Source organism: Medicago sativa, chromosome 7 (assembly GCF_051527215.1).
Source record: "Medicago sativa cultivar Bolivia chromosome 7, Bolivia_mono, whole genome shotgun sequence".
Taxonomy (NCBI): Eukaryota; Viridiplantae; Streptophyta; class Magnoliopsida; order Fabales; family Fabaceae; genus Medicago; species Medicago sativa.
In genome coordinates, this window is record NC_140755.1 from 46,793,376 (window position 1) to 46,805,352 (window position 11,977).

The following is an 11,977-nucleotide window of genomic DNA, read 5'->3' on the forward strand; positions in this document are numbered from 1 at the left end:
GCAGAATCCCAAGCAAATATGCCCATCGCAAATGGACATGCCAGGGCTTTAGCTCCTGGCAAAGTCGCTCCTGGCAAAGACCCTGGCACAACTCCTGGCAAAATGCGTCAAACAGAACACAGCCTTTTCTGTCCAAAGCAGTCATTTGCAGACCTTTTCAGAACACAGTCTGCGTCATGTCAATCCTTTTCAGAAAGATGTCAGGCGCTTTGCCAGGGGTTAACCCCTGGCAAATTGTGTACGAATTTTATAAAAAAAGAACGTTTTTATTTGTTATAAAATTCAAAATATTAAAATTTAATAATTAAAATAATTTTTAAACAGAATTTAAATTTTTTTCGAAAATTAATTCAATTTAATTATTAAAATATTTAAAATAAACGTTTTTAAATTGCTTTTTTTAAAAATTGTTTTAGTAATAAAAATTATTGGCAATTAAAGTAATAGCACACATAAAATATAAAATATTGTCTAGCAACATTGAAATTAAAATTGTGCAAATACTACATAAGTATCACAAGAGTAGGAATTGTGCTGGGAAGTATAAGAAACTTCCCCAAATTACAGACCTAGAAATGAATTAGATAAAGCCAATAAACTTCAATCCTCATCATGATCCTCATCATCCTCCTCATCTACCGGATAAGGGTCAACATTGGGACTTAAAAGCGGCGCACTAGTGTGGGAGGGACCTTGAGCCTGGGCTTGCCTAAACTGTGCCAGCTGCTCCTCATATGACCTTTGACGGTTAAGCAAATCTTGTATAACAGCCGCTTGACTTGCCATCTGTTGCGTTAATTGCTCTTGCGTCAAACGGTGAATAAGCTCCCGCATCTCTGGCGTCAGCTCAGGCTGCTGGGAGGACCCTTCACCATGATTGAGGGTTAGTCTTAGGGTTGATGCAACACTACCCTTCCGGTAGTTAGCAGCCAAGTTACCAAGACCGTATAGCTTTCCCTTCTTCTTGTCTCCAGCAACTTTTTTCCAAGTGTTGAAGGTCAAAGAATAATCAACAGTAGACCCATTAGAAATAGCCTCGGCAAGCTGCCGGTCATACTCCTCCTGTTCAAATAATAACAAAATATTTAAGGACAGAACTGGCAAGGATAATAACAGAGAAACAGTGTAAGGAGAGTGCAGTTAAACAGAGAAACTAATTTTGATAATAAACAAAATAAGGAAACTAATCATAAGAATGGCACTTATCATGTACATCAATTGCACACATTTGTTTATTTTTAGTTTTCTTGCAATCACATAACAGGTTTGGCAAGTTGTAATTGCTTATAGGATCTCTCAAAGAAATAAAATACGTATAAGCTTATGTTTATATAAAGATTAAGAACACATTGGCTGGTGCAACCTGTGATAAGTTCTAAATTCTATAATTATGTCAATGCTTATTATAATATCTAATATGAAAACTATATAGAATCAAGTGGCTTAAGTTAAGTTTCTATTATGCAATCATACTGCAGAATGCACATGGTCAAAATGAATAGAGTCAGCTAATCAGAGATATAAAATAGCACTATATTGCATAGATAAAAAAATCACAATCCTCCATGCTCAGATCAGACGCGGCTGTAACTCAATCCCACAAAACTGAGTACTAAGGTAAGGGTCACTCAAGCCTTATAATATCTATTTAGGCCATGTCTCTAGGCAATGAAGAACGGAACACATCCGCTCACGTGTCATGATGAAGGTGATGAATGATACAGAGGAAGTCCAAAGTTGCCGCAAGACATCTATAACATAAATTCATAAGCAATAACAGGGAAGATCCTTGTAAGAATCAACAAAGTCGATTAAAATTACCGCGGACAGATGGTTGGATGCAATAACAAGACTCATAAGTCAAATGACAATTCGAATTAAAAAAGTTGGGGCCAGACCACAATTCGAATTAAAAAAAATGTGCCAAATGACAAACAAGACAGAACTGGTACCAAACTGCAACAAAAATAGTGCAAAAATGCAAAACCAAAACTGAGAGATACGACAAGATTACCTGCACACTCCTAGCACGCTCGTCGCAGTATTGGCCGGACTTATTTTTGTGCGTTTTGTCGTGAAGCTCGTTAATAAACGGATCCCGACGTAACCTCCTAGCCTATTTGTCACAAGAAATAAAATTTAGTATTGATTTAAAACAATCTAAATTAAATGATATGGAAAAATAAATAAACGTATATTATTTTTACCATACGCTCAGCGTGCTCTCCGTTGCTTAAGCAACCACCAGTGTGAATGCATCCTCCCTTTTCCGACGCCCGATTCTTCTTTGCTTTGTTGGATTTTTCCTTGAACGCCTCAGACGCCCAATACTTAACCAATTCAGCAAAGATAGGCGGGCCAATCCAATGTGGCCGCTTTCTTGTCTCCTCAAACCGCATACGGGCTCTTCTAAGTAAATCCGAAAAACGTGCAGCAGCTCTGATATGAAAATTACGCTTCATTATATCATTATACACAGCTTCCCAAGAACACTTGGTCTGCATTATAACATATTAAACAAAATTAGTATACTATAACAATTATGCATATGAAATAAAATAAAAATTATGATATAGTTTTGAAGTAACCTGAAAGAGCCTAAACCAGCGCTCTTTTTCATTATCATCCACATCACTATATGTCTTCCAAAAGTGATGATAGCAGTTATGAATGATGGATCTGATTGCTTCAGCAGCCGGTTTGGAAGGCAAAAAGCTGAAACAATATAAACTCATAATTAAACATTATTACAACTTAAAATATACATAAAATAATTGAAATTGAACTTACGAGTTTCCACTAGGCCTTAAGATGAATCGACGAAGAGAATCTCTCGGATAATCCGGGAAAACATCATTAAACAACACCAGCTCTCCACCACCCTCTTCGACCACATTTTCTTGTTGGGGCTGTGGTGGGTTTTGTTGTTGTTGGGGTTGTGGTGGGTTTTGTTGTTGTTGGGGAACATGTGGGTTTTGTTGTGGAGGGATTTGTTGTAGGGAAAAAGGTGGGTTTTGTTGTGGAGGGATTTGTTGTTGTTGGGGAAGGGGAAGGTTTTGTGGTGGGACTGAATATGGTGGTAAATGATAGGTCGGAGGAAGGAAGGTCCCATAAGGAGGTATGGTGCCATAATATCCAGGATGTACTGGAGGGCACATGTAAGTTGGATGAGGAGCAGAAGCCGTCGCAGGAGTAGCTACACTAGCTTGGGAGGACCCAGGTGATCCCTGGCTAGAAGATGCAGCAGATGCAGCAGATGCAGTAGATGCAGTAGAAATGACAGGCATCGGGTTTAATCTAGCCTCTGTCGCTGCGTCCACTAAGTGAGTATTATACCGCTTCCTGCTGTTGCCCTTGCTCTTTCCATCAGGTTTCGGAGGCATTTCTAGATAAGTATTTCAGACCAAAAACAAATTAGCTTAAAAAGCACTCTTTGGTAACAACAGGAACCATCGAACCATGATATGTCCTCACAGAGAAGAAGCACCGAAATGGTAGTTTCAATTATGGCATGACTATATTTTTGTTTATAAAAGATCACTTTGTAGCAGAAGAAACAAAAAGAGCGAGAATAAAAGTTAATGCTCTATAGACAAGAAAAGATAATAACATTATGCTTTTCTAGTTTTTACCAACCAATGATATCAATCAGACTTAGTTTTCATTGCTCCAGAGTCAAAAAAATTGTTCACATGGTCCTAAGGTGACCTAACCATGATTAATATGAGACAGACAGATTAATACTAACTTTATCTTCCTATTTATTTTAGTTATATTATGCATAATCTTCAAAACTAACTAGCACACAAAAGTGTTTTCTCTACTCTATTATAGTACATCTTTACCCTCGAAATTATTAGTTTCAAATAAATTAACTGCATGTAAAGGTTTCAACAAAAGAGGATAAATAGCTGACATGCTAACATTTTGAAGTATTGACTTAACACAGTGATTGCAGAAGCATAGACAAAGTGACAAACTACTAGTTTAAACTAAGTGCAATGATTGTCTCAAATCATATTAGGCACCTTAATATTTGAGATTAGAGTAGACATTTATGCCATATCCGGGTTCTTAATATTTTCATCAATCATGTGAAAATAACAGCAAACACATGAAAAGAGTATAATTAAGAGAAAACATAAAGTTCAAAAGGCTGAATGACTGAAAGATTAACATTTAAATGTCATACAAAATTCTAATCCTAATTCCTAACTATCCTACATGTTACCAATTAATTCTTACACAACATGTGTTTATCCTACACAATCCACAAATATCCAAAATCAGTAGCTAAAGGAGAGAAATGAAGATAAGGAGGAATATAAATAGAGGGAATGTCAAAAGGAGTGGCTAAATATTAATTGATACAAATCTTATTCTATAGTCAGCTTGTATGAATGATAGTCTACTCTATCTTGTCTGTGGTGTCAAACAACAAAAAAGAAATTGAAGCTAAAAAGATTATTGTCACATACATATTCAAAATTGATTTTTTTTTGAAACAGCTTATATTTCAACAAGAGCCTTGCACAAGAAGTGCAAACGGCTGAAAGGATTACAAAGCCTTGAGGCACTTAGCTTAGCAAAGCCACCTAAAACGTGGGAGCCAAAACCAAGCCCAAAAACAAAACACCTTTACTGGAAAGCAACAAAAGTCTAACAGCAATCCTAAGAAAACAAAACACCAAACTGTCAACTGCAAACAGCTATCTATTAACAGATAAAAGGCGCAGCACAGGACCAAAACAGATGTGCCTCCAGTCACCCAAAAGCGGCTACAGCAGAGAAATCATTTTACGTTAAGCTAGCTTAATAATGAATAATGATCATAATTTAGATGGCTAAAGTTGTATGATATGTAACGCTTTGATCTTATCGCAATAGTTAGTTACCACTAATTCCCTTCCATATTAACAAGAGTCATCATTTTTAATATTCTTTTGACAAGACTTTTCAAAAGGTGCCTACCTTTAATTACCTTTCTTTAAATTATTAGATTAGATGTAATGAGAACATTGCAGTTTCATTCAAATTTCCAAATGAGTCCTGAAGTCTCAACTAACTCACTTTCATGTGTAACAGATCAATCAAATAATTTTATTGCCCCTAGTTGGGTGGTTGTCAAAAACAACAACATATTCTTGGTTATAATGGAGTGTGAATGACACACAATAAATCAAAAAGAACTACATATTAGAAAAGATACGCAAAAGATCAAAAGATAGAGCAACACCAATGTGCAAAAGATAGAGCAGCACCATTTAGACACACAACAACCATCTCAAAATAAATAAATAACAGAATGCTAAAAATTAACTCCAATGTGCAAAATTAACTACTTGTGTTAACATTTTACAAACACATTCTGAAACCTTTACAAGTAGGAGATTTGTGGTTGGGAGCAAACAATGTTTATAAAACAATACACATTCTGAATCAGCTAAGAAGAAGAATGGATCTTCTGAATCAGCTACTTGTGTTAACATTTTACAAACAAAAAACATGAATCTTATAAATCTATGAACAAAATAAGAAAAAGAACGAGAAATTCAAGAATCTACACAAATCAAAGAGGAACAGATCTGATATATTGAAAACGAAAAAGAGATAGATAGATAGATAGATAGATACATACCTTAAAGTTGTGTTGTGATGTGCTTGGTTCTGTTAACAGAAGCGGTGGGTTGGATGCGACGGCGGGTTGTATTGAAAACGAAGTAGAAGAATGCGACGGCGGGTCGGGAACGTGATGAAAGGCAGCGGTGACGAACGACGGCAGCGGTTTACGGTGAAGGAAGGAAGAGGAGAGGCGCCGCTTGATCTTTAGGAATGAGACGCGTTGTAAGAATGAAGGAAAGAAGAGGAAAGCTGAAGCTTTCTAGGGTTTGATGAGAAATGTCCAAAATAGCCTTGTTTTGTTTTTTAAACCAAGGATAATCTTGTATTTTCATTAACGGTACATAGCGGTTATAAACCGCTATGTATCGTTGCTCCGCTATTTGCCGCTATTAACTACTATGAATTAAACAACGACATATTCATTCATTTTGAAAATAATATCATTACAATTAGAACAATATAAAACTAATTCAACAATACACCAATTATAATAATCCAACAATACCTTAATTATAATCCAAAAACACTTTCATTGACTTGATCTCCTTCATCCAGATCCCCTTCAATATTAGGCTCTTCCAAACCAACATTATCCTCATCATTTTCATCTTCATTAGGAGTTAACAAAACAGCAGGATCAACATGATCCCCTTCAAATTGTGCATCGCGCCAACCTGTAACCGGCTCAACTTCAATTATCTCATTAACATTTGAAATTTCATCAGTTTGCTCAACTTCATCAGTTGGTTCTTCAGTCTCGATGCGACCCCTTGGTTTTGTTTTGATTGCAACTGACCATCCTCGTTTGCGTGGTTGAGTTGGGGGATAAGGAACATAGTACACTTGCCTAACATTATGTGCCATGATAAACGGATCATACACATTATACTTTTTGTCCACTCGAATGTCAACATTGTGGCTTATTTTGTTCATTTTTGTCCACCTAGGCGAGGGATCAAACCAGTCACAATAAAATAACACTACTTTATCCTGATTGTAAAATAACTCGTAAATGTGTTTGATGACGCCATAGAAGTCATCTGCACCTCCTTCCGTAACTCCTTTTACATATACACCACTGTTATATGTCTTCTTCCCCTCACTCCATGATTGGGTATGAAATTTATACCCATTTACGAAGTATGTATGATATTCAGTGGCACATTGTAAAGGACCTTGAGCTAAACCTCTTAAACGAAGTATTTGATCCGTTGGTTCGGTATCGAATACTTTTTGTTTAAACCAACCAGGAAAATATTCATGTATGTAACCAGGCGAATCATCACCAAATTCTTCATAAAAGGTATTAAATTCCCTATACCAAAATTAAAAACAAAGTTAGACGTGTTTTAACTTAATAAATAATATAATGGGAAAAATGTGTAATATTTTTGTTTTATACTCACTCAAGGTATGGTTTAACCTCCGCGCAATTAATTAAGACATGAACATGAGCTGATCGGTACTCTTTCGGATCTACCATCCAATGTTCCCTTGCCTTGCCAGAGTGGCGACCAGGTAGATTGAAAACTGATAAGGTCAACGGGTCTCTTTCACTGTCAACATAAACTTCATTTCGTGTAGTGGTTGGAACAAGCACACGGTCGATGAAGTAATGACCGAGAAAGTATGAGGTTTCCTTATGAACGTAAATAGCACAGATTGATCCTTCAATTTTAGCCCTATTTTTAATGGACCGTTTTGAATCTCCCATGAATCTTTCAAAAGGGTACATCCACCTATATTGAACAGGCCCGCCAAGCTTAGCCTCATATGCCAGATGCACCGGAAGATGTTCCATAGAGTCAAAAAAACCTGGCGGAAAAAATTGCTCAAGCTGACATAGTATGATTGGAATTAACTTGTCTAATTTCTCAAGTTCATCGACTCTCAAAGTTGAAGCACAAATGTTTTTAAAAAATTGACTGATCTCAGTGAGTGGATTTAACACATGGGAAGGCAGTGAACTAAATGCACTTGGGAGTAAGTGCTCCATGAAAACATGATTATCATGACTTTTCATTCCATTTACCCTTCCAGTTTTAACATCGGCACACCTGCCCAAGTTAGAACAATATCCGTCAGGCATTCTCAAATCTTTCAACCATTGACAAACTGCCTTAGCTTCTTCGGAAGTTAGAGTGTATATTGCCTTGGGTTTCAACAACTTTCCATTCGGTTGAGGTTTTAACTCCAAGTCCTTTCTTTTACAATACACTTCTAAGTCTTTTCTTGCTTTCTCATTATCTTTTGTTTTCCCTTTAACATCCATCACTGTGTTAAATATGTTGTCAAAAAAATTCTTCTCAATGTGCATTACATCAAGATTATGTCTGAGCAAGTTATCTTTCCAATAGGGGAGGTCCCAAAATATACTCTTTTTTGTCCAGTGGTGGTCAACTCCGTATCCTGGTATTGGGACAGTTGTGCCAAAATCAGTGACTTTAGGATAATCACTAACTCTTGTGCACACCTCTTCTGATGTGATTTTTGGGGGCGGGCCAGCTACTACTCTCGTATCCTTCAGGAAGCCATTCTTACTTCTTCTAAACGGGTGATTATGAGGCAAGAAACAACGATGATCAAACCACGAACTTTTCCCTCCATGTTCCAAAGTAAACGCCTTCCTATTTTCCATACAATGTGGACAAGCCATTTTTCCATGGGTGCTCCAACCAGACAACATGCCATACGCTGGAAAATCATTAATTGTCCACATCAAAGATGCTCTCATTAGAAAATTCTGTTTGGTTGAAATATCGTATGTCAATTCACCAATCCACAACCTCCTCAAATCATCAATTAAAGGTTCTAGAAACACATCTATGCCTGCTTTAGGGTTATCTGGCCCTGGAACAACACACGCCAAATACATGTACGGCTTTGTCATGCACATCTCAGGAGGGAGATTGTAGGGGGTTACAATGATCGGCCAACAAGAATAGGGTTTCGCTGATGCCTGGATATATGGAGTAAAACCATCAGAGCACAATCCAAGTCTTACATTACGCGGATCTGCTGCAAAATCAGGATATACTTCATCAAAGTGTTTCCAAGCTTCACCATCAGATGGATGTCGCATGACTCCAGGAATTTTGTTTGAATAATGCCACGTCATATGCCTAGCAGTTTTCATCGATGCAAACAATCTTTGTAATCTTGGTATTATTGGCAAGTAAAACATTGTCTTATTCGGAATCCTCCCACTCTTGGTTAGACGATACCGTGGACTCTCACAAAATTTGCATTCCACCAATGCTCCGTCATTTTTCCCAAATTCATTGTCATAAAACAACATGCAACCGTTTATGCAACAATCAATCTTATCAACTTTTAATCCCAACTTCATCACCAACCTCTCAGCGTCATAATAAGTTGCTGGCAAATTTTCTTTAAAAGGAGTCACATCCAACAACATCTCTGTAATTTCATCCACACCTTTATCAGCAACACCATAATTTGCCTTATGAGCTAAAAGTCTGACACACATTGATAACTTTGATTGCGTACACCCTTCAAACAGCGGGACATTACATTCACTCAACAACTGGTAAAATCTCTGGGCTTGCTCATTTGGGGGTTCTTCACCTTGTTCATCTTCACCATCATCATTGTAAGACAATTCCACACCTAAAGCATCAGCGACCATATCATTCATCATGTTGAATTGCTCATTGTCATCCACATTTATTCCACTACTTGAAGCTTGTGCATTGACTCCCGCCCCAAAATTTTGAAATTGTTCACCGTTATAAATCCAAACCCAATAATCAGGCATAAATCCAACTTTTTCCAAGTGTTTCTTCACTTCATTGGGATCAGTCTTTATATATCTACACGCACATTTAAGACACGGACATCTTATCCCTCCCTCATTTTGACAAACTTGTTGTCCCCATGCCCATGAAATAAATCCGTGAATTCCTTGGACAAAATGGGGTTTTAATCCTCTTCTTCCCGGAAACGTTCTGTCATACATCCAACTACGATAATGCTGATAATACTCCATCTTTGTCACGTTCAACTATAACATTCACATATTTAAAATATTAGTAATTAAACTATAACGTTCACATATTAAAATATTACTTAATGTTGTTTTTGTACTAACTAACATAAATTGCATTAAATTTCTTTACGCGCAAATCATATTACTAACTAAATTATTATTTTTACTAACTAACCTAAATTGCGCTAAATTTCGTTACGCGGTAATTTTTTTAACGCGGAATTGATTTTAATAAACAAATTTCTTTACTTAAGAAATAGTTTGTAGTTAAAAATTATTTTTTTACACAACTTTTTTTTCCTAATTTTAACAGCTTTACCTTAGAAATTTTTTCTTTAAAAATTTTATTACAGAAAAATTGAAATATATTTCAAAAAAAACTTGAAAATGAAAATATTATAACATCATCCATATCAATAGTATTTATACTAAATTGCGCTAAATTTCTTTACGCGGTAATTTTTTTAACGTAGAATTGATTTTAATAAACAAATTTCTTTACTTAAGAATAGTTTGTAGTTAAAAATTATTTTTTACACAATTTTTTTTCCTAATTTTAACAGCTTTACCTTAAAAAAAAATTTCTTTAAAAATTTTATTACAGAAAAATTGAAATATATTTCAAAAAAAACTTGAACATGAAAATATTATAACATCATCCATATCAGTAGTATTTATAAGTAGAAAAAACTACTAACTTGTTGAAGCTTGATGATAGAACAGATCCAAACAGCAACAAGGATGGCAAGGGAACAACAAGAGGCAATAAACTTGGACACTGTTGCACATTAAATAAGTGAAAAAAAATAAGTAAATAAGCAATCAAAAAATATAACATGAAATTATAACAAGTGAAAAGAGTTATACCTAATGAAATAAGTTTAATTAAGATGGGAAAGAACAAATTTTTTTTCTAAGGTTGAGAGTGATTTTTTCTAACTGGAGAGGCATTTTTCCTAAATGTGGAGAGGAGTTATGCCTGAATGAATGATACGGTGCTCATATTGCAAATATTATAGATCTGCAGTTTGCCAGGAGCCCAGCCAGGAGCTACCCCTGGCAAATCTCGGTCACCAACTTCAATACATAGCCGCAGGCCTACAAAAAAGTTGTCAGCAATTTGCCAGGGCCTTCTGCATTTTGCCAGGGGTTCAGCCCCTGGCATGTCAGCTTTTCAGAATTTTGTCAAATCTTCTGCATAATGCAGAGATTCCCTTGACTATTGGGACTCAAATTTGAATTAAAATTTCCCGCCCAAAATTTGCCAGGGGTTACTGCGCTTTGCCAGGGGTTTGCTCCTGGCTTATTGTAAAGTTTGTAAATGCAATTTGCCAGGGGTTTCCCTGGCATTACTCTTGGCAAATTTGCCAGGAGCATCAGCTCCTGGCATTATTCCCTGGCAAATCGCAACATTTCTTGTAGTGGAAAATGGAATTTTTTTGGAGAAAACAGAAGGAGGAATCATACAATGAACACACAACTAGGCTTTATAAGAAATGGGAAGAGTAATGGAAAGAGAGAACATGTAGTCTCTAATTTTTAGTGATAAATAACCGCCAAGTGGTTCATGGAGAAAGTGGAGGAGTCAAAGTCACGGAGAAAACCGATCGACAAGAAGGAGGCGTGATAATGATGAAAAGAATGGAAAACGTGCAAACTTAAAAATAAGAAGAGATCGAGGGACACGTGGCATATCAGGGTAAATGGATTTGTTCCATCAACTTTTGAAGTTCGGGAGTAGTGGCCCACAAAATCTTGAAATCGTGGGAAGAAAGAAAGCCTGAAATGACAACTCTCAAAAGTAGTGATTAGCGTTACATCATGCTTTGGAATACTTAGAATTTTTCTCAAAAATACCAATTCTCTCCTTGGAATATATTTAGTAAAATGGCATTTTTTGGGGGCAATTTGTTAGCTGGTACTTTCAATAGTTGATAATAGTTGACTTTTACTCTTGCAGGAATCAAAGCCTTTTCCTCAATTAGAGGTGTTCGACAAAATGTTGACCTTAGCATGAAGAGTTTCGAAGCACGGAAGTTCGACAAAATACGAAGCAATAAGAGAAGTTGTCGAAGTCAAGTAACTGCCTTTCGAGCGGGAAAGATTGAAATTTCAAATAAGCGGTTTCCTCAAGGGAGAACGTGGGAGACAAGTGGTTGTCTACATGGAAGGAGTGATGATCGTGAGATTAGTTTCTTTCCACTTATTACCTATGTATAAATAATATTTTACCATAGGAAAAATGGGTCGGCAAATCTCCTATACAGAATTCTAAAAACACTTGAAGTACCGGCGCAATAGAAAAGAGTCACAAAGAATGTTAGTAAAGGATTTGTCAAACCACCT

The 11,977-nt window shown here is 36.4% G+C and overlaps 2 protein-coding genes across 3 annotated transcripts; both read right to left on the reverse strand.

The window, feature by feature from the left end:
* Positions 1 to 458: 458 nt before the first annotated feature.
* Positions 459 to 5,847, reverse strand: LOC146906241 (uncharacterized). Its single transcript, XM_085725988.1, has 6 exons — positions 5,639 to 5,847; positions 2,791 to 3,385; positions 2,589 to 2,715; positions 2,208 to 2,498; positions 2,015 to 2,116; positions 459 to 1,062 (listed from the first exon to the last, which is right to left on the reverse strand). The coding sequence occupies exons 2-6, from the start codon at positions 3,381 to 3,383 to the stop codon at positions 601 to 603; spliced, it is 1,575 nt and encodes a 524-aa protein (XP_085582114.1). The 5' UTR covers positions 3,384 to 3,385; positions 5,639 to 5,847; the 3' UTR covers positions 459 to 600.
* Positions 5,848 to 5,957: 110 nt separating this feature from the next.
* On the reverse strand, positions 5,958 to 10,567 carry LOC146906242 (uncharacterized). 2 transcript variants are annotated; one of them, XM_085725986.1, is made up of 3 exons: positions 10,330 to 10,567; positions 7,029 to 9,646; positions 5,958 to 6,937 (listed from the first exon to the last, which is right to left on the reverse strand). In XM_085725986.1, exons 2-3 carry the CDS (start codon positions 9,629 to 9,631, stop codon positions 6,133 to 6,135), a joined length of 3,408 nt encoding a protein of 1,135 aa, XP_085582112.1. In that variant the 5' UTR covers positions 9,632 to 9,646; positions 10,330 to 10,567; the 3' UTR covers positions 5,958 to 6,132. The 2 variants fall into 2 exon arrangements, with proteins under 2 accessions (XP_085582112.1, XP_085582113.1); XM_085725987.1 differs by having other exon boundaries at positions 6,805 to 9,646.
* Positions 10,568 to 11,977: the final 1,410 nt, after the last annotated feature.

Excerpts from the sequence above, each read along its gene's own strand:
- LOC146906242 (XM_085725986.1), bottom strand. The coding sequence starts at position 9,631 with ATGGAGTATTATCAGCATTATCGTAGTTGGATGTATGACAGAACGTTT. Across the intron at positions 6,938-7,028 it reads GAGGTTAAACCATACCTTGA|GGAATTTAATACCTTTTATG; the intron begins GTGAGTATAAAA and ends ATTTTGGTATAG.
- LOC146906241 (XM_085725988.1), bottom strand. The coding sequence starts at position 3,383 with ATGCCTCCGAAACCTGATGGAAAGAGCAAGGGCAACAGCAGGAAGCGG. Across the intron at positions 2,117-2,207 it reads GAGAGCACGCTGAGCGTATG|GCTAGGAGGTTACGTCGGGA; the intron begins GTAAAAATAATA and ends TGTGACAAATAG. Across the intron at positions 1,063-2,014 it reads AGCGTGCTAGGAGTGTGCAG|GAGGAGTATGACCGGCAGCT; the intron begins GTAATCTTGTCG and ends TTATTTGAACAG.